The sequence below is a fragment of the Poecilia latipinna genome, unplaced genomic scaffold (genome assembly GCF_001443285.1).
Source record: "Poecilia latipinna isolate Pla-1442-1.1 unplaced genomic scaffold, P_latipinna-1.0 Scaffold471, whole genome shotgun sequence".
In the NCBI taxonomy this organism is placed as follows: domain Eukaryota; kingdom Metazoa; phylum Chordata; class Actinopteri; order Cyprinodontiformes; family Poeciliidae; genus Poecilia; species Poecilia latipinna.
The window spans coordinates 273871-293296 of NW_015113087.1; the positions used below are offsets into that span (position 1 = coordinate 273871).

The 19426-nt window shown below is 38.9% G+C and overlaps 3 protein-coding genes across 3 annotated transcripts; all 3 read right to left on the minus strand.

Moving 5' to 3' along the window:
* Positions 1-2142: 2142 nt before the first annotated feature.
* gjb3 (gap junction protein beta 3) lies at positions 2143-5047 on the minus strand. The gene is made up of 2 exons (XM_015039418.1): positions 4899-5047; positions 2143-4240 (listed from the first exon to the last, which is right to left on the minus strand). Exon 2 carries the CDS (start codon positions 4168-4170, stop codon positions 3304-3306), a length of 867 nt encoding a protein of 288 aa, XP_014894904.1. The 5' UTR covers positions 4171-4240; positions 4899-5047; the 3' UTR covers positions 2143-3303.
* Positions 5048-11077: 6030 nt separating this feature from the next.
* Positions 11078-13068, minus strand: gjb10 (gap junction protein beta 10). Its single transcript, XM_015039420.1, has 2 exons — positions 12890-13068; positions 11078-12544 (listed from the first exon to the last, which is right to left on the minus strand). Exon 2 carries the CDS (start codon positions 12454-12456, stop codon positions 11674-11676), a length of 783 nt encoding a protein of 260 aa, XP_014894906.1. The 5' UTR covers positions 12457-12544; positions 12890-13068; the 3' UTR covers positions 11078-11673.
* A 2456-nt stretch (positions 13069-15524) lies between these two features.
* ppie (peptidylprolyl isomerase E (cyclophilin E)) lies at positions 15525-18392 on the minus strand. The gene is made up of 10 exons (XM_015039419.1): positions 18287-18392; positions 17837-17935; positions 17709-17752; positions 17602-17628; positions 17436-17517; positions 17254-17354; positions 16911-17034; positions 16071-16256; positions 15848-15990; positions 15525-15728 (listed from the first exon to the last, which is right to left on the minus strand). The coding sequence occupies exons 1-10, from the start codon at positions 18315-18317 to the stop codon at positions 15660-15662; spliced, it is 906 nt and encodes a 301-aa protein (XP_014894905.1). The 5' UTR covers positions 18318-18392; the 3' UTR covers positions 15525-15659.
* Positions 18393-19426: the final 1034 nt, after the last annotated feature.

Genomic DNA, 19426 nt, shown 5'->3' on the forward strand with positions numbered 1-19426 from the left:
TTGAAGTTTGGACAATATAATGATTAGTGAAACTTTCTTTTTTTTAACATAGTGCTTAAGGTTATTTATTTAAATTATCTCTTTAAATTTGAAATGTACATATTTATGAAAGTTGAAAATTTCAAAAATAAAACTATTTTACATTGCAATTTGTGATTGCATTTGTCTACTGATGAATATTGCTAGGATGTAATATTTGTTTTATCATCACCTCATACTGGAAACCTTTGAGAAATCCTGATTTTAAGTCTATTTGTTTTATGTGTGACTGAGGAATCCCAGCTTAGACATAAAATATAGTTACAGTATGTAGTTTTTGCAAACATATTTGCAAAGAGTTAGGGGGAGGTTATGAGTGGGATATACACAAGAGTGATTGACAGCACTAAGACCCTTTTCCTGGCTCTGATTGGTTGTTTCTGACAGAGCACTGGACAATAGGGAGAAGGCAAAGGACCTCAGTTTTTTTTCTCACAGTTTGTGTTTCATACTGTCTCAACATAGTCATAGTTTTGACAAATGTTTATTATAGAAGTTGCATATGGCTGCCTTAAGTCCTCAAGTGCCAGGGTCCTGCAAGTTTTAGATGTGCCCTTGATCCAACAGATCAAATAGAATAAGCTTATCATCATTCAATCAAGTTCCAGATAAATATCTGAAGCACCTGAATCAAACAGCCTCACCATTCGTTTGAGTCGGGTGTTCTTGAGAAGAAATCCATCAAAAGGTTCCAGGATATTATCTTTTGAGGACCAGACCCAGGCAGAGCTCACCTAACAAGTCAACTCACAATGACCAGAGGAGTCCTAATTTTATCAAATCTTTGTTGATTTGACAAAATGTTTTAACCCATTAACCTGCAAAATGGATTAAATGTTTTTTTTAGTTTTTGACTGTGGCCACAAGATTTTTCTTTAAAATTTAAAAAATGTGGCTCAGGGAGTTCCACAGACCTCTTAGCAAATGGAAATTTTCCACACATTCCTCCTTTGTTTACCTGTTTTCCTGTTGGTATTTGTGAGTTAAGAAGAGCAACGCACATGGGGCAAGAGTAGTTCAGCAAGTAGTTCCTGTAACCAGGATGTTGGCCTACACAACTGACTTCTGTCAGTCTGCCGTCAGCTCAACGCCTTCAGTGTGTTGTTGATTTGACTGCATCTAGTTTAAAGTATTTTTGAGTTGTCTGACTTGATAAAACACAGTGAAAATGCATTGCAATATCATTTCTCTGCCTCACTTGAATGGAATGTTCTCTTGTCGTTTCTATGTTGATGGAAAACTAAGTGAAACTTCTTACTCCGTTATCTAAAGAAAACAATCTCTGGCATGTTACGGCAATTTAGATGATTGTAGATTTGATTTTCCACAGCTCAGCTTCAGTTCTTGTCTGTTTCACACACTTACTTAACGAGGGCAACAGTTGGAAGAATAGCTGTTTTGAATTTGGAAAATTCCTGTTTCATCCCCTGCTGCGTGTCTGAGTGCCTCTGGGCAAGGCACATTGTGTTGCCTACAGAGATAAAGCCGTTTCACCGGTTTTTGCTTCATTAGCCTACACAACTCTTTGCATCAGGGATTTAACTGCATTTGTGGAAAATAACCCCTAAAACCCAACTTGGAAAATGGCTTGTACTTGAATGCCAATCATAGCTTCAAGACTCCCAAAAAATATTGAGAAAATTGTGTCTGGAAAAGTTTGGAGTTTTTTTAAATGAAATTTTATAGGACACCGATGAAAAACGGAAGTCATGGATTATTATTTTTATATGTTTCACTTGCATCCCTTCATAAAAACGTGGCAGCTGTGAAACAGTTGAAAAAGTAACAGTAGAGGGCGTCACATGCACCTTTTTATGCTTTTATGCTTCTTCAGGAAGAAGCATATTTTGAGCCATTAATCACCATCCGAGGAACTATTGTGCGTAGATTTCTTATTGTCTCTGTGGAAAATTTCCTGTTCTAAGAAAACATCCAGGACAAAACAACACATTTCAGTTGATGCAAGTTAAGAAACCTGAATGACAAGTAAAACTGGTAAACTGAGGTTGTTATGTCATCCAAGAAACGCCTGGAAAAGCACTTGGAAAAGTTATTGGAAACAATTTTAAATGGTACACCATTATGACTCGGTATATTCAGATGCATGTCTGTCACAAATTTATGCCGACGTCAGGATTCATCACAAAACAATGACCAGCTCCTTAGATGAAGACTGTTGGGATCCACATGCATAATTAAAATCTATATTTATAGCATGTTTTCTCTTGCTTCTATCTAATAATGAATCTCAATTCAAAAACAACAAAGACACACATTGTTTTCATACATTTACACTTTTATAAAAAGGACAAATATTAACAGCATCTGCAATTTTCCACATGACTTCCAGATTGGACTGCTACAGTTCCACAAGCCGCATCCAGGTCTGTCCAGTTTTCATCCAACATGATTCAGCACTAAAACACAGAATTAAACAGCAGCATCCCTTTGAGACTGACTTGAATCAACAGTGGTCTTGGACCGCGCGAGGTTGTGCACAAGCATGTCAAAACACAAGGAGTCTGAGCAGCACAAACCTGACAGAGAGAGCAAGGATTTCAAAAACATGAAATGCAAAACAAATGCATTTAATTTTGTCTGTGAGAATAAAACAGCTCATTTCTGGGCACCTTCAAGTACTTTTATACAAGCTCTGAAGCATCTATATTCCCATGATGAAGGGTGTCCTTTTCTTCGAATTTACATGAAATCATGAAGCTAAAATCATAATCTGAGTGCAAACTACATTTTAAAAATCCCTTTTTAACAGCTAACCTGTAGATTATGACATCAGTTTCTGACACACCACTGTAGACACGGGTAGGGATGGTGAATACCTCTACCAGGTGTGTCTTTGCTTCTTTTGTGATACTTATTTCCCTTCCCCCCCATGCCAAAACTACTCAAAAGTAAAGCTGATAAAACTTTCACTGGCTTATTTTAAAAAGTAGAAGAGCTTAAATGGCACAGAGATATTTATAGTATCTAAAAAGGACAACCACGTATCACCAACAAATCAAACTTACATTTAACAGTTGACTTATAAATATTGTGGATGTTGACTTGGAGACCGAAGTTCAAACAATTCCTTGAGAGTTTTAGATGCGGACACAAAGTCACAATGAATCCAATACCAATGATCCAGCTCTGAAACATTCTGCAATGTGGCTCATGGGTCTGCATCTGTATTTTTTTTTTAGGGTTTGCAAACCTTAAAATCCAGCCAAAACAGTTTTTAGCTCTTGACCCGTTGCCTGACTTCCATCATGACCATGACAGGGTCAAGTTGGGAGCAGAAGCCCGTATCTTTGGATCTGAGCCGAGTACTTGCAGCCGGTTTGATGCTTTGTAGACATTCTTGAAGGATGGAGGCTTGTCATCCATATCTCTCTTTGGCAAAGCCACGTTGTAGTTGTGGAAGTTGTCGTTGTTGTAGTCGTCATGTTGCACAGCCATGTGGTGATTGCGCCTTTTGCACTTGTTTATGATCCGTGCAATTCTCTTGGAGATGAGATAGATGATCTCGCATATGTTCAGGATGATACAGAGGGCCGAAGCTCCAACCATGAAGTAGGTGAAGACCTTCTTCTCTGTTGGGTGACCGATATAGCAATCAACCACGTTGGGACAGGGTACCACCTCGCACTTGTAGAGCCTTGGTAGGTAGAAGCTGTCGTAGATATGGTGTAGGATGTAGAGGAAGGCAATCTCAATACCTGTTTTTGCAAAAAGGCTGATCAGGTAGGTCCACCACAGCCCACCGTGTTTCTTGCCAGTGTTGGTGTACAGCTTGCTGTCTTCACCGAATTTGGCCCTGTGCTTTCGCTCGCGTTCATCGCGGTACGCCACGTGCATCACCACCATGAACGAAGGGCAGGTGACGAAGATGAGCTGGAGGGCCCACAGGCGGATGTGGGAGATGGGGAAGATGTGATCGTAGCAGACATTGGGACAGCCAGGCTGCTTGGTGTTGCAGTCAAAGTCCTTCTGGTCATCCCCCCAAACCCGCTCAGCTGCCACCACGTACACCATCACCCTGAACACAAACACCACCGACAGCCATACCCGTCCAAACGCAGTGGAGTATTTGTTCACTCCGCTGAGGAGGGCTTGGAAGGTCTTCCAGTCCATGTTGTTGACTTGTAGTCAAATATCTGTTGTCTGAAATTCTTCTCTCTATGGTTACCGTTTCTCCTTTCACCTGGAAGTGGAAATGTAAAAAAAAAACAAAAAACAAAAGGGTCACTAACATCATGTTTTCAGAGCCAGTTGAGTTTCAGCCAATAGACATTTTTCTAGGGAGATAAATATCAGGAAGTCTGTTCAGACCTGATTGGAAATAAAAAAAAAATAAAAAAAAATTTCCAACTTCCTAAGTCTTAATCATATCAAGAGAGCGTTTGTGAAATCACAGCCATGTAAAGGCCCGTGACTAAACTGCCAACAAAGGAGACAAGCTGAAGCAACTTTTTTTTTCTTTTTTTTTTACACACCCACAAACTGTTCAGGCTTTTCTTTAGGGCATTTTTAGGCAAATAGTCACATTCAAAATGAGGTTAGAGCATGCCAGTCTCCTTTTGTGAGTATTTTCTCGTTGAAGAAAATCTAATATTGAGAAATAAAGCGTCTTAAATCTTGGTACATTTGAAAAAAACGACTTTTACGCACTAATTGTCCGCGCTCTCTGGAAATATTTTCGTGGGAAGAATCGCTCTGAGTCAGTATTCTTATATCCCAAATCACAGATAATGAGTAGGTCTGCTCAGTGCGGACTCAAGACTTCATCTCTGTCTGAAACGCGAACATGAACATTGCCAAATCCTTCCACGACATTTTCAAAATAGTTTACTTTCACTTACTTTGAGATGTTCAATCCATATCTCACTAAAAGAACCACCGGCTTATTTATTTCCTCTGTATTCCGTCTCAGTTCAACTTCGTGCCGATCTTTTTTACGCACAGATTTGGCTCTCGTTGACAGGTAGGAGAAATGTGGCCGTGGGTGTGGTTAAAAAAAAAATGAAGAAACCCTAGAACTGCCCCCAGATGTTCCTCTCCACCCTCGTTCCCTTCGCCTTTGTGGGCTCCCTTCTCGTCACTCTCAAAGAACTGTTTTATATTGAATCTGAAAAGGCACTGGCAAGATTCGAGCTGCTTGCGTTTTACCATCAATATTTTACCAAAAGAAACTTAAACATAAATCATGGATCTCACAACTGGAGTCGTGCCCTCACTCCTCCCCGTTTCCGCTGAATCTGGGAGAAAAAAAAAAAAAAAAACGGACCCACAAACCACTGACAATAAGAGGCTTTTAACAGAACCGCTCTTATTTTTAAAACATCTTGAGCTGAGCTGAGCTTTTAATTAGCATTCCACTCTTTTGCCTTTGGTCTTCCTTTGTTTTCTTCATTTCTCTGTTTACTTGAATCCTTTGTCCCATCGTAAAATTCATCTGAATGTCTTGTACTCAAAAGCAATGTTGCATGGGTGTAATACAACACTGCTTCAACTTGTGTCTTAGTGGATGTCAGTGAACCACTCAGCCCAAGAGTTAGGAGGAAAATCCACATGAATTTTACTCAGAGTATGCAAAATCCAATCTGGTTGCCGTAGTAAGATCTGTAATAGATATTCACAATATTAGCTCAGATTTCGTCGAAGTTCACAACACATCTAGGACACTGGGAGTCCCACGTTCCACCCAGAGTTGTCCAGTTGGAATCTGATACAGACAATTCACATCAGACAGTTGCTGTATGTAAGACAATGTTATCTGGACTTCTAGCCACATGGGCCCTATATGTAAGTGTTCCCTGTGCTGGAACTACTGCTGGTGGCTATAAGTTTCCATCCAGCTCCTGGGATCAAATTTAGATCTGGGGATTATATGAATTTAAACTTTAACCTTGTTTCAGCTTCAAGTTCCAAAGCCAGTGCGATTTGCTCATTGAAATGTTAAGTGAGCGGGCTGCCACTTGGCAATGCAAGCCAAAATAATACATTTATCTAGATGTGTTATTTCCAAACACTGTAGCAACATGTTGACTAGAACGTAGTGTACAAATACTGTGTGTATGTGAGAGAGACCCTGTGCTGTTGAAGTAGAAATCATCAAAACTCCAAATAAAGCAGTTTTTTTTTTTGTTTTTTTTTTATCATATACAGGTTGATAAATTGGATTTCAGGTGAGAAACATGTGACTTTTCTTCAGATTTAAACTCTTGGGGTTCTTTTTCATTTTTGTCATCTTTCTCCTCTGGCTCAGTCAAAATCATCTTTTTCAATGAAAATATTCACTTAAATTTGCCAAGAGTGGAGGAATATTGTGTATTTTTTTGACAGGCTGTCATCTAGCTGTCAAGATGGTCCTGTACTGGATAAAACCTGCACAGGAAGTTAACACAGCAAAACTGTAATTACATAGTCTCTTTACAGACCCCTCCTTTTCTTAGCCTGGTTCCTGTCACCATGTGTAACAATTGCTTGGGGCCTAGACATTACAATAGAATATAACATCAGATCAATAAAAACCATTGTTAAAACCTGTTCAAATTGTGATTTTTCTTTAATCTGAAAAAAAAACCCTTAACGCTTACTCTAAACTGTAACACTTGACATGTTTGAGATCTTTGCTTCACCTTTAATGTATTAACAATATCAAAGTTAGAGGAGAAATGAAATTATGGCATGAATAATTTATTAGATTTTTCTCATTTTGAAGCATTCAGTGCTTTTTGTGGTCAAAGTTTGTAGCATATCTACCAGGTGTTCTGTCTCTGTTTTTATAGGTAAACACTCAGTCTTATTGTTCCCATGTTTTAAGTTTCCAGGAACAGGATTCTCTCCTTGTCTGAACGTGTGTGATGGTTCTGGACAGCGCACGCAAGAGACACACCTTAACATGAATGCATATCTTTGTTGTTGTGCATATCCTTTGACTTGTACATATTTGCTGCTTGGGGGATGTCTTACTTAGAGATTTGTTGTGGGTTTGAAACCCCCCCCAAAACAAAACACTTTTTACATGCTCTTTTATGGAGATTTATCATAATACTATTTAAAAAGGAGCATTGTGTTCCTTATAATGTTTTAACTTTACTGTGCTCAAATAACAGCTCAACCATTCACCTCCTCCCAAAGGGTCTCAGTATCATTCACCTTCTGAAATTATGTAAGGTGTAGCTTTTGTGTCTTTTCTTTAGTCTGTGTGCTAAAATCCATGGGCTGTGCCAGAGCAAGCTAGTTCTTGCAGATTTGTTCCTGCTCAGAACAATAACATTCTCTATCTACATAGCAGAGGATAAAAAAAAAAAAAATAAAAAAAAAACATGTATTTTCATTTGGTTCCAAGGTCCAGTTTGAATAATTTAGCCAATATGTTCAAGGAACAGAAGAAGAAACCCTTAGTTTGTAAGAAGTCAGTTCTCAAAAGTGACAAACAGAAAAAAATGAGGAACGAGTAAAATGTGGCGTGAGATACGATCATCATTTTTTATGTAAGCAGTCAAGTCTTGCATGTCAGATATGGAGAATGAACTGGTAGCTTGTTCGGACAAAGCCTCTCAATATTGCTTTTTTTAACTGCTGTTGTGCTTTTCAGGAAAGTCATGTTTTCCACAGCTGCTTCAACATCTGCGTTTTTATCATTTTAGTGGACAATAAATAATCTCTTTCAGACTGGGAGGAGGGGTGCAAACGATTTTTCTAGACGCTAAAGGAAGAACTGGTTCCAGTCTGGATAGAACACACCCGAAGAAATTTTCTAGTGTGACTCAACCTCTGCCAGCGACAAGTCCCAGCAAGACAAACACAACAGACTGAAAGACATAGCTTTCAACTGCTGGCTCTGAAAAAGGAAGGAAGCCAATAAATTGTGTGAGAAGGTCTTTCCATAAGACCCTTGAGGTTCCCATCGCGAGCGGGAGGGCAGGATTGTTTACAAAGGCACACAGTCCGACTGGAGAGACAGGATAACGGTCAAAGGCAATCATGTGTAACATCGTAGCAACTCTGAGTTGCTACTACGTCAACAAGGAACAAAATCTTGAAGGAAGTTTCCCAGTACCTCCTGTGAATGGGTTAATTCAGGGAAAAACTATACATTTACTTCCTTACACAATATCAATCATAAAAAAGTTTTTAGGCACCCAGAAAATGACTTGCTGAAGTTTAAAACAAGAATCAGACATTAATACTGGGGAAACTGGTTTGACAAGATAGAAAGGAAACCGTTGCTCAATTAGCTGCCTCCTTCAACAATGCTCTTGTGTCAAAGTCTAACAGTTCAATGAAAGAGAGGCAGGGTGTACCTTGTCTCTCTTTCCATCACAGGATAAAACAGGAACAAACAACCATACACACGCACTCTCACATGTAAAGGCATTTTAGGATAGTTGATTAATTGAACACATATTGTTTTTGGAAGGAAGCCGGAGTACTCAGACAGAATATGGGGAGAACATTAAAACTAAGTTCACAAAGTCCCCAACTAGCATCAAAAACCAGGAAGTTCTGATGGCAAGAAAGTCTTGCATGCAGCCTTGGCATCATGTCATAAAGCATAATGAGTTCAGTGGCCATTAGAGTCTCCAGATCTCAATTCAACAGACCACCTGTAAGATGTGGTGGAACTGTAGATGTGCAGCGAATAATTATGAAGCAACTCTGAGTTGCTACTGTGTCAATAAGGACCAAAATCTTGAAGGACGTTTTCCAGTACCTTCCTGGAATTTATGGTATGAATTATCAAGCCACTGTGATGGAAAAATTGGCTCCAAACTGAGCATCTGGTCTTGAAACTCTTTAGAAAAAAATCAAAGTTCTTCTTCTTCTTCTTCTTATACCCTGAAATATTCAAAATTCCTCCTAAAAGTGAAATAGAGATCGAAATGTTGAAATTAAGATAGTTGTCCCAGAGATTGGCGATTCTTAGCAACTTCTTTACATTACTGTACAAAGATCATATCCTTTAAAACTCCTGTTTTTTAGTGTTGATTAGTTCAAAACGGTGATTAGATTATCTTTATCCCACAAGGACAGATAAATCAGTTTCCATCTAAAAGGGCAAACATGAGAGAAGGAGCTCGTCAGAGCTATGAAGAAGGATGAATTTACTGAAGAATGAAAAGATCTGAAGACAACAAGAGAGCGTGGCATCATCAGTCAGCAACTAACCAATGCAACGATGACATACTTTAGTCATTCTAATTTGGATTTAGGTCAAAACGTTTTCCACAAATTAGTTGGAAAAACAGGTCACAGGTAACAACAACTAAGTGACCAACTTGACAGACACGTGAATCAAGGAAACCTCCATTGTGGAACTTCAGGGTGTGAAGATGAATCAGCTAAATTCAAAAAAACTGAATTTACAGTCAGACTCAACTGAAGGTGACCAGAACCAGAACGTCAGCGTCTCTCTCTTTTTTTATTATTATTATAATAATCTGGATTTTTGATATCATTTAATCTCTTAGTAGAAGAGATTCATTTTTGTTTCATTGTCTTTTCTGTATGGGAAAAATATCTTTTAGCAATCAATTGTTTCATCAACAATAAGTTAACTTGATATCCCAAACAAAGGTCACAAACTATGATACTCCCAGTGTCTTTCTTCAGAGACGAGACAAAACTAAAGGATGTCATTGATCTCCACTTTCCACTCCACACTTTTACAACGAAGCTCTTTGTTTTATATCCAGACAAAAGAACCAGATCTGTGTTGGGTGCTTGAGGGGCACTTAAAACTTGCCTCTCACCCAAATTTTGGGTGAGAGGCAGAGTACACCAAACAACCACATGCACATACCCAAGAGCAATTCAGATGACCAAACAGTCAGGTTTCTTAGGATACTGAAAGAAGCTGCTTACTGAAATGAAACCCCACAGACCTGTGGGGTCATTCTGCATGCTAACTCCATGCAGAAAGACCCCAGGCTGGGAATTCAGCTGCTCCACCTTTGCAGTCAAAATGTATATCCTGTATTTCTCATTAACTACACACCACACTTGTCTAGGCTTTCATTGATGCAAATATATATATATTTTTTTCTCAAATTGTATATATTTTATGTTTTATTTTTGTATGTTTTCTTACATGTTAATGTCGTCCAGCGTAGATGGAGTTCAACCTCTTTAACAAGTAAATGCATCTACCCAAGAAATCATTTTTTCATGTGTTAAGCATCTTTTTTTTTATTGACAGTTTTATCTCCATGATGCTGCTCTTTAACTTAAAACAAAAATAAGGTAATTTAGCAACCTAGGGAAAATAAAGGAAAGGTTTGTTATTGTTAAAAAGTCTGAATACAACCAGGTATAAACATCAATCTTCCATCTACCTGCTGATGTCCTTTAGTAATTACAAAGTTTCTGAAGACTGTGTTAGTTGGATGACTGCCTTAAAATCCCTTCATACGTTTCCAGTGAACTACTGATGCCTGCAGTTTATCCAGCCCTTGTTTGCAGAGCTTCATTTGGCTGCTTTACTTTTGTACATACCACTCTGTCACTGGGGTTCTGCCAAGGTGGATGTAAACAGCTGCATTTCAAAACCTTAGCAAGGCAAATAAGGAGAGAGTTGCAAATGGCCCTTAATTCTGACTACATCACTGCTTTGTCACGTTGCAGTGAAGCTACTGTAATCAGCCGTATAAAAAAGAAGGGAAAAAAAAGGCATCGTAAACATGGATTCCTCTACTGGGTGGGGTCACTCTTCAGAGGAGATGAATCAAACCATGGAGTGGGTGACTCCGTCTCAATGTACCAATGTACCCAAACAATGAAAGCGCTGCTCCTGGCAACAGGATAAGCAGCCTGGCCAATGGGGTGCAAGGCTTTTTACAAAACAAATGAAAAAGTAGGAATAAGACAGGAAGGAAGGCTGAGATCTTTGCTCAGCCACAAGGCTTGTGCAGAGTCAACAAATCCTTTTCTGTAGTAAGGGTGGATGGTTTACACTGCTCTTAAACACATTCCCCTCTCTTCCACCCGCCATGTCAGTTTTAAAAAAAAAATAAAAAAAAATGAGAAAGAAGCCTTTTAAAACATAAAATAACATTTATTACAAAATATCAACACGTATGCAGTGAGGTCGAATGTAAAATATCCATATCCAGATCAGTTGGGTTTATGAAAATCATATTCTTGCCCCCAGGATAAACACAGAAAGCAGGAAAACACAATAACACTAACAAAAAAAAAAAACAAGTAACATCCATGAAAAGTGTCCAACATCAGGCTCAGAGGGAAAGGGGAAGACTCTCAGCAGGCTGAACATTTGAGGTCGGGCTTAAGCACGGGGAAAATCTTACACAGAGGAACCACATGTGCTGGTAAAACTTGCCAAACCGAGGAGTGACTCACGCTTCTGGTTCCAGGCCTAAATCAGACAAACGACATATGGGATTCTGTTGTTTTTCTTTCTTTAAAACTTCAGTAGAGCTTTTTCAGTTAAAATATATTCTATTTACCAACAGCATGACACGTAAAATGACCCAGAAATGCAAACTCTGTACAAAAATTCAGTCTTTGAGGTGCTTTATACCAACAAGTCTTTTTTCAGGCAGCAAGGAGTGCCAAGCTTTGCTTCCTCGCCGTCTTTGTGCTTTTTCAGAAAGTCTTTGCTCTCGTGTCTCACGATACAGCTACGCTGTACGAGGGCGCGGGCGTTTCGGGTGTTTTTTTGCCCGTCTGTTTCATCGTTTCCATCAGACTGGATCCGCTGGACAGCGTGTTGGTCATGCGATTTGAGTGAAAGTCCCCGGTGACACACTCGTGGAGGCGTTTTCCCACCAGGTAGACGATCTCGAAGATGGAGAGCAGGACGCAGACCAGGCTGGTGACCACCATGAAGAGGGTGAAGATTTTCTTCTCGGTCGGCCGAGAGATGAAGCAGTCCACTGTGTTGGGACACGGTACCTCTTTGCACTTGATTAGAGAGGGGAAGTCGTACCCCTCGTAGATGTGGTAGAGAAGGTAGACGAAGGTCACGTCCACCCCTATTTTGAAAAGCAGCGTGAGGACGTAGGTCCACCACAGACCTCCACGTTTCTTCCCAGTGTTCAGGTAAATTCGGCGGCAGTTTTCACCATACTTTTCCCTGTGCTTTTTCTCCCTGTCTTCCCTGTAGGCCACATGCATCACCACCAGGAACGAGGGGCAGGTGACGAAGATGAGCTGCAGGGCCCACAGCCTGACATGGGACACTGGGAAGAAGTGGTCGTAGCAGACGTTGTGGCATCCTGGCTGAGCTGTGTTGCATTTGAAGTCTTTCTGCTCATCTCCCCACACCTTCTCAGCCGCCACCACAAACACCATGATCCTGAAGAGGAACACAATGGACAGCCACACTCTACCAAAGGCTGTGGAGTACTGGTTCACGCCACTGAGCAATCCTTGGAGGAATGCCCAGTTCATGATGGAGTTTGTTCACAGACTGTCTTCCTGCTGATCGAAGGCAGACTAAAAGGCTTTCCTCAGGGCTTAAATACCACAGATATGGAATCTGAAACAAACGAAAGCTGAAGTGAATCATTGAGAAAGCAACAAACACAAAGAAATGTCATTAACTTTGTGTTCTGGTAGTTTAGTTTAAACAGTATTAAATCTAAAATACACGTTGTTCCTATTTATCTAGTTAGACCTCATTTACATGAGCGTCCATTTCATTTTTACAGTGTGGCAACTCTCGCTAAATCCAGCTAGTTACTTCCCATCCCTGCGCTGAAGGTTTCCGAGTTTCTGTGCGTAATTGCGCTCTGACACGAGTTCCCACATGAAACACATTAAAACAGCTTCACATCACAGTCTGATCTACTATGTTCGCTCGTATCTGTTTGAAGTTACTCACAGTTTAAAGCTCAAAAACAGTCGCGGCGCCTCCGAGTCGGAGCAGAGCAGCAGTCCGTGGATCAACAACCCCGACGAGAATCTCGGTAGATTTACAGCTCGAGACTAGAATGGAGCTGAAAGTTGGGGTGGAGCTGCTATCCTGGCATGTGACTTCCCACCGCGATGACCTGTACAGGTGTGGCTCCACAACCTCAAAACTTGTTCGACCAATGAAAGGTACTCTTAAAAGGCTCCACTCTTACGTAAAACAGGACCCAAACAAGCTCTCCAAAGTTAGTTTTGTTGTTTTGTTTTGTTTAAAAAAAAAAAAAAAAAAAACGTTTTAAAAAACATGAAAAAGAAAAAAAAACATAAACCTTTCCAAAAATATATTTATAAGGCGTCTCAATTGATGAAAATACCATAAAATATATACATATTTATGATATACCACCGTTTTATTTCGGTCAACGTGGATAAATAAAACACCAAACTTCACCAAAAAAGAAAATATTAAATAATACAAATGAAAACAATTTTATGCATAAATGTGTAAGTATTATTGACACAGACAGGCAAGCTACAAAAAGTCAAAGCTAAAGAAAGTTGTTCAGAATATTGCATCAAAGTACATTACAGGAAGGTTCAGTGGAAGGAAGAAGTGTTGTAGTAAAGGTGAAAACCATTGCATTGACTGGACTGTTGCTCAGTGGTCCAAAGTTCTCAATTAAAATTTATGTCATAGAAATGCATTTGATGTAGAAATAAAGGTCACAGAATTTGGAGGAAGTGTAAAAAGGCACTGCATTGAAATCCAGCGTAAAGCTTCCACAGACAGACATGATTCGTTTTGATTCTAAGTGTCTTAATTTATCAGCTGGACCCAATGTAGGCACCCGTTTAACTCACTTTGCAAGCAAACTCTCCTTACCTAACCCCTCAAAGCAAACTGTGTTTACTAGTGGTGCACTGATTTATCGGCCAGCAGATTTATCAGTGCAGATTTCCTTAACTTTGAGAGATCAGGGATCAACTGATTTTTACACTTGACGCCGATCTTCACAAATCTGTAAGTTAGGCATTTTAAAAGATCAGTAATCAGTGATCAACCAGAAAACTCCAATCGGTGCACCCCTAGTACCCAATACCTAATCAGTGCTATAATTTTTTTTGCACAACAAACTGATTTCTTGGATTTTATTTGCTGTTAGCCAAAGTAGTCAAAATTAAAAAAATATATCAATTAGTGTGTGATAACCATTTAATGAGTTTGGCTCTTAGAATTTAATTACTGAAATAAATTACCTTTTCAAGGCAGCACAGTGGCACAGTTGGTAGAGCTTTTGCCTTGCAGCAAGAAGGTTCTGGGTTCGATTCCCAGCCCTGGTCTTTCTGCATGGAGTTTGCATGTTCTCCCTGTGCATGCGTGGGTTTTCTGCAGGTACTCCGGTTTCCTCCCACAGTCCAAAAACATGACTATCAGGTTAATTGGCCTCTCCAAATTGCCCTTAGGTGTGAGATAGGCACCAGCAACCCTCCTGACCCCACTAAGGGACAAGGGTGTAAAGAAAATGGATGGATGGATTACCTTTTCAATGACATTCTACTTTTTTTAAATGCACCCGTTCCAGTTCATCAGTATGCATCTGAATAGGTCTGATCGTCATATCAACATCATCTCAAAACTCAGCGTTAAAGAATGTTGTAAGGGTGCTGCCAGGGTGTGTGGGTTTTTATTTCCTCGGAAAGTGCAATCTCTGCTGGGTCCAGTTCACAATCCCAGTGGTATTATTCATGCGAGATCGTTAATTACAGGTGAACCAGACGTCACTCCTTGTTGGGTCAATTATTACTTTTACACTGACCAAAATTACAACCATGTAATAAGGAACTTTACAGATCAGATTTTGATGTGTACGTACAGTTGTACGTTAATTGAACAAAAAGAGATTCACTCTGCTGAATCTCTCCAGAATGAAATTCAGAATCCAGACAGGTGCCATTATTCTGGCTTAGCAACATAAGTCCCTCCATTAAGTCTCTGGGGAAAGATTGCAAATGAACGAGTACTTGGTTCGAATCCACAATTTGGATTATAGGCAACTGGTATCTAGTGATGCAAGCCAGTTAAAACATTTTATTACCAAGTCAGTGCAATAAGATGGTAATCATTTATAGAGGACAGTGAAAAGTTTTTAAGGAGCCAGACTTTATGTGGGTTTTTCCAAAGTTTTCCTTCAAACTTTGTATGATATGTCACTCAACTTCTTTCCAGTTCTTGTGTCTTAAATATGGCAGAGTTTTGTGTTTAATGACCAAAAGGGAAGGCGAAAGTAAGGACAAAATAATTCAGAGCTAAAAAAAAATATGCTAGCAGGTGATCGGTATTTGGAAATCAAGTCTTGAGAGAAAAGGAATCAATAAAAGAGTTTTAGCATCTGTCAAACTATCCTGATCCATGTTTTTTGATATACTGATCTAAGGAAACAGGAACATATTGTATTTTTTGTGATAGGTTGGATAAATCTTAAGATCGCTCCCCTTGCAATTGAAATATTATTTAAAAATTAGTGATAACAGCTTTTTCACAGTTTATATGCAACTCGGACATAAATAGATGATAGCAATTATTGAAAATGCTTACCAACCTGTGATTTAGTTATAAAAATGAGTTTATTGAAATATTTACATAACAGAAGTGGATTTCAGTTAAAAAAAACCTATTGGTCTTAGACAAACATCAGCCATCAGACACAGACAAACACAGTTTTTTTTTTTCTTTTACTCATTCATACATATTCTCCACAGTCTGAGATGATCACTTTCTGTTTTGGCTTGCCATCCTTCGTTCCCTGAGCCTGGAGGAATAAAGCAAAGTCAGGTTACATTAAAATCCGCCTTATTTTTAAAAGACAACCAACTCCTTAAAAGCATGATTATTTCAGTGAAATAAGCAGATTGTGGCTTGATTTCTTACCTCCATTGCACGCAGCACATCCATCCCCTCCACCAGATCTCCGAACACAACATGTTTCCCATCCAGCCAGTCCGTTTTGTCTGTGGTGATGAAGAACTGAGAGCCGTTTGTGTTTGGCCCAGAGTTGGCCATGGAGAGCTGCCCTGTGTGAGCGAGCACGCAACTTTAGCCAAACGTTGTCAGGATCAGAAAACAACAATCCGCTTACTGCTAGATTCCTTACCTGGAGCTGTGTGCTTGAGGACAAAGTTCTCGTCATCAAACTTTCTGCCGAAGATGGACTTCCCGCCGGTGCCGTTGTGGTTGGTGAAGTCTCCTCCTTGGCACATGAACTGAGGGATAATGCGATGGAAGCTGCTGCCTTTGTAGCCAAACCCCTTTTCATGTGTGCACAAGCAGCGGAAGTTCTCTATTGAATTTAAAAACAGTGTAAAGTTTTAGATAAACATTATGTTAAATCTGTAGTTTCATTTTAAAGCTGTAGAAAACTGGTTTGCGTCCCCCCCCCCCAACGCCCCCCTATTTCTTTGATGCATCTGAGGGATTTCCAGCAGGTTTGAGTCATATTTCACATGTTGCTGCTGGAATTTGTAGGAATCTAAAAGCTCACCTTCATCCTGACGTTTGGGCCTAAAATGTTGAGAGGGCAACACTAACTGCACATTACTGTGAAATGTAAGATCATTTTATTTATATAGCACATTTCCAGCAACAAGACAATTCAAAGTGCTTTGCATGACTAGTGCATGAGTAGTTTCTCTAGATGAGTTTCTCTGGATTCTAAGTTTGTTCCAATTCCTGAAGTATATAAACTAAATGTCCCTATTCTGTGAATAGTTTCTCTGGAAACCACTGCAGATGAGATGCTAAAAAGCTTCTTATTTTGTCTTTTTGCTTTGTGTCAATTAGAAACTTAAAAAAAATAAATAAAAACAAACCTACACCACATAATCCCACCACACAGAAAAAAAAAACAGGACATCTGTTGGCTAAGCGAGAAAGAATGTTCATCCTTACAGATCTGTCAATCCTACAACAACATGTTTAAGGAGTTTGTACAGACCTACTGTCATCGGAACGATGTCGGCCCGGAGGAGGAAGCGCAGTCTCCCTGCTGGCTTGTTGCCAATCTTTATATCCATGTAGACCTGTGGATTCACTCTGCCCTTCTTAGCTGGAGGCTCACCCTGCAAAATAATAAATTAAATTATTAAATTCCAGTTAATTTTGAATAAAAAAAAAAAGCCAAAAGCACTGCATCTTCACTTTGAAACAACCTGCCAAGCTGAGCTTGAATGAGCTGAATTCTTCACAAAAGCACATTCAGCAGCGAAGGCGGTGACCAACAAAGAAACCCACTTATCAGACATGTAAACTAACTATTAAGATAAGGAAATGCCTCTTACTTCCTGTGTTGCGGTGGCTGCTTCTCCAGATGCTGCCTCTGCTTCAGCTTCCTCCACCGTTTTCCCTGAGAACTTCTTCAGCCAGTCGTCATCCGACCACACTAGTGGGAGGGGGGAAAAGAATTACAGAATGAAGTAAAAAAAATTTTTTAAAGTCCCGAGTGGAGTATAGTTTTCATTACCAGGTCGAGAAGAACCCTCTTTGATTCTCATTGGCTTTGCAATGTTGACACGGATGGTCCGTCCAAAAAGCTCAGACTCATTCTGATTAGCAAAAAGCAGAGAAGAAGCACGTCAGCTACAACTCTCAAGGCCACCAGAGAGTAATAGCACACTTTTACCTCTTACCATGTTATCGATAGCTGCGGCTGCATCCTGCACAAGAAAAAAATACCCATCAGTCACCTTATAGAGACACGCGCTTTAAACTGCTACATTTCCATTCCTTCACACACCTCTCCCAGCTCAAACTCAATGAATGCAAATCCTCTGTGCTTTTCTGAAAATTCCACACAACACACAGTAATTAGGCCTGGATCCACCGGCATTTTTAGTAAATGTAACAGTAAGTGTGAGGGTTTACCTGTTTCATAGTCTAGTGGTATCTGGATGTCTATGATGTCTCCAAAGGGAATAAAAGCTGCATGCAACACCTTTTCATCCACCTCCTCAGCCAAGCCACCTCAGAGAAGACACACAATACACTCAGCTTATACACAATAACAATATGCTATTTTTATTGTGTATCTTAGATGTTTGCCAAGATTCAGAGGCGAATCTTTAGTCTTTACATCATAACTAGTTAGTTAATAGTACTACATTAAAGTTAGGAGATATTAAAAGGTTGCAGCATTTGGTAGATTAGTGCACATTTTCTCTGTCTACATGTCTACTAAAGGTACAAACACCGTCTTTGCGCTCTCTTATAACTTTCATGAACACAATTATAAGTGGAGAAGAATAATATTCCTAAAACACATAAACCATAAATCATGTAATTCACTTTTAAAGTAAAAAATTCTAAAAGACTCACCGACATACAGAACTCGTTTGTTGGCCGCCATATTAGACGTAACCTTTCAACTATGACTGCTTCCGCTGATTGGTGGGCTGAAACATATGGGCTGAAAAGTAAAGACCGCCTCCAGGATATGCTTGGCTACAGCGCCTCTCAGTGGTCATCCCTGGAACTACTACTCACGTTTATTATCTTTTTTCAGTTTGATCGATCCTTCAAAGTTGAAGCTAAAGATTATTTTTATTATTAAAGACTACTAATAAAATTTGTTTGCATATAAAGATAGTGTACTTCTTTGTGCAAAAGCGGAAACATTAAGTCCCTCTTAATTAATCTCCACTGCGTAAATTGTTTGCAATACTTGTTTTGCTTAAATTATTCTCCTGTTTTTCTTTGTCTCCTCTAAGTAAATTAAATTTTAAATTATTTACACAACAATATTTCTTTTATGATCACTTTCACTATCATTTTGTCAATACTTCAGCATAATATTAAAGTAATAAAATAACTGGTTATTCTGACTTTTATAATCATATGGCCACTATCATATTACATTTAATTAAATTGCAAATACGTTTTTTTTTCGTACAACATTATGATGATTAATAAACAACGTATTTATTTTTAAATTACTATTTTCCTGAAAATATTAACTTAAAAGTGTAAGCTAACTAGCACAGTAAAATACACACTACATTAGAATATGTTTCTTTGTAAGTATGAAAGACATTTTTAAAAATCTCTGAAACTCTTAAAAACAAGTCTTAGACAGAAGACCTATAATGATAATTCATTAATAGCATTCCTATTAATGCTATTAATGTAGCATTAATAGAAGTATTAATGCTACATTTCTTTATGACCATATTTAAACTTTTAAAAATTTGAAAAATGAAAGGTCTTGAACATTGATAAACACTAAGACATTGAAGGTTTTATTTATTTGTTTATAGTTTATAGTTACAGTAATTATAGTTTATAATTACAGTAATTATTTGTGTTGCTCCAAAAAAATTTAAATCTGTAATTTGCAAAAATTACCTTCTCTTGTAAAGAAATTCCAACCACTTATCAGCACCTAAACCTGTCACAGCAGCACATCCTATTCAATATGAGAAATGATCCTCGACTTTATTCCCATTCAAAATACCTGAA

Excerpts from the sequence above, each read along its gene's own strand:
- gjb3 (XM_015039418.1), bottom strand. The coding sequence starts at position 4,170 with ATGGACTGGAAGACCTTCCAAGCCCTCCTCAGCGGAGTGAACAAATAC.
- gjb10 (XM_015039420.1), bottom strand. The coding sequence starts at position 12,456 with ATGAACTGGGCATTCCTCCAAGGATTGCTCAGTGGCGTGAACCAGTAC.
- ppie (XM_015039419.1), bottom strand. The coding sequence starts at position 18,317 with ATGGCGGCCAACAAACGAGTTCTGTATGTCG. Across the intron at positions 17,936-18,286 it reads CAAACGAGTTCTGTATGTCG|GTGGCTTGGCTGAGGAGGTG; the intron begins GTGAGTCTTTTA and ends GTCTTCTCTGAG. Across the intron at positions 15,729-15,847 it reads ATGTGCTGCGTGCAATGGAG|GCTCAGGGAACGAAGGATGG; the intron begins GTAAGAAATCAA and ends TTATTCCTCCAG.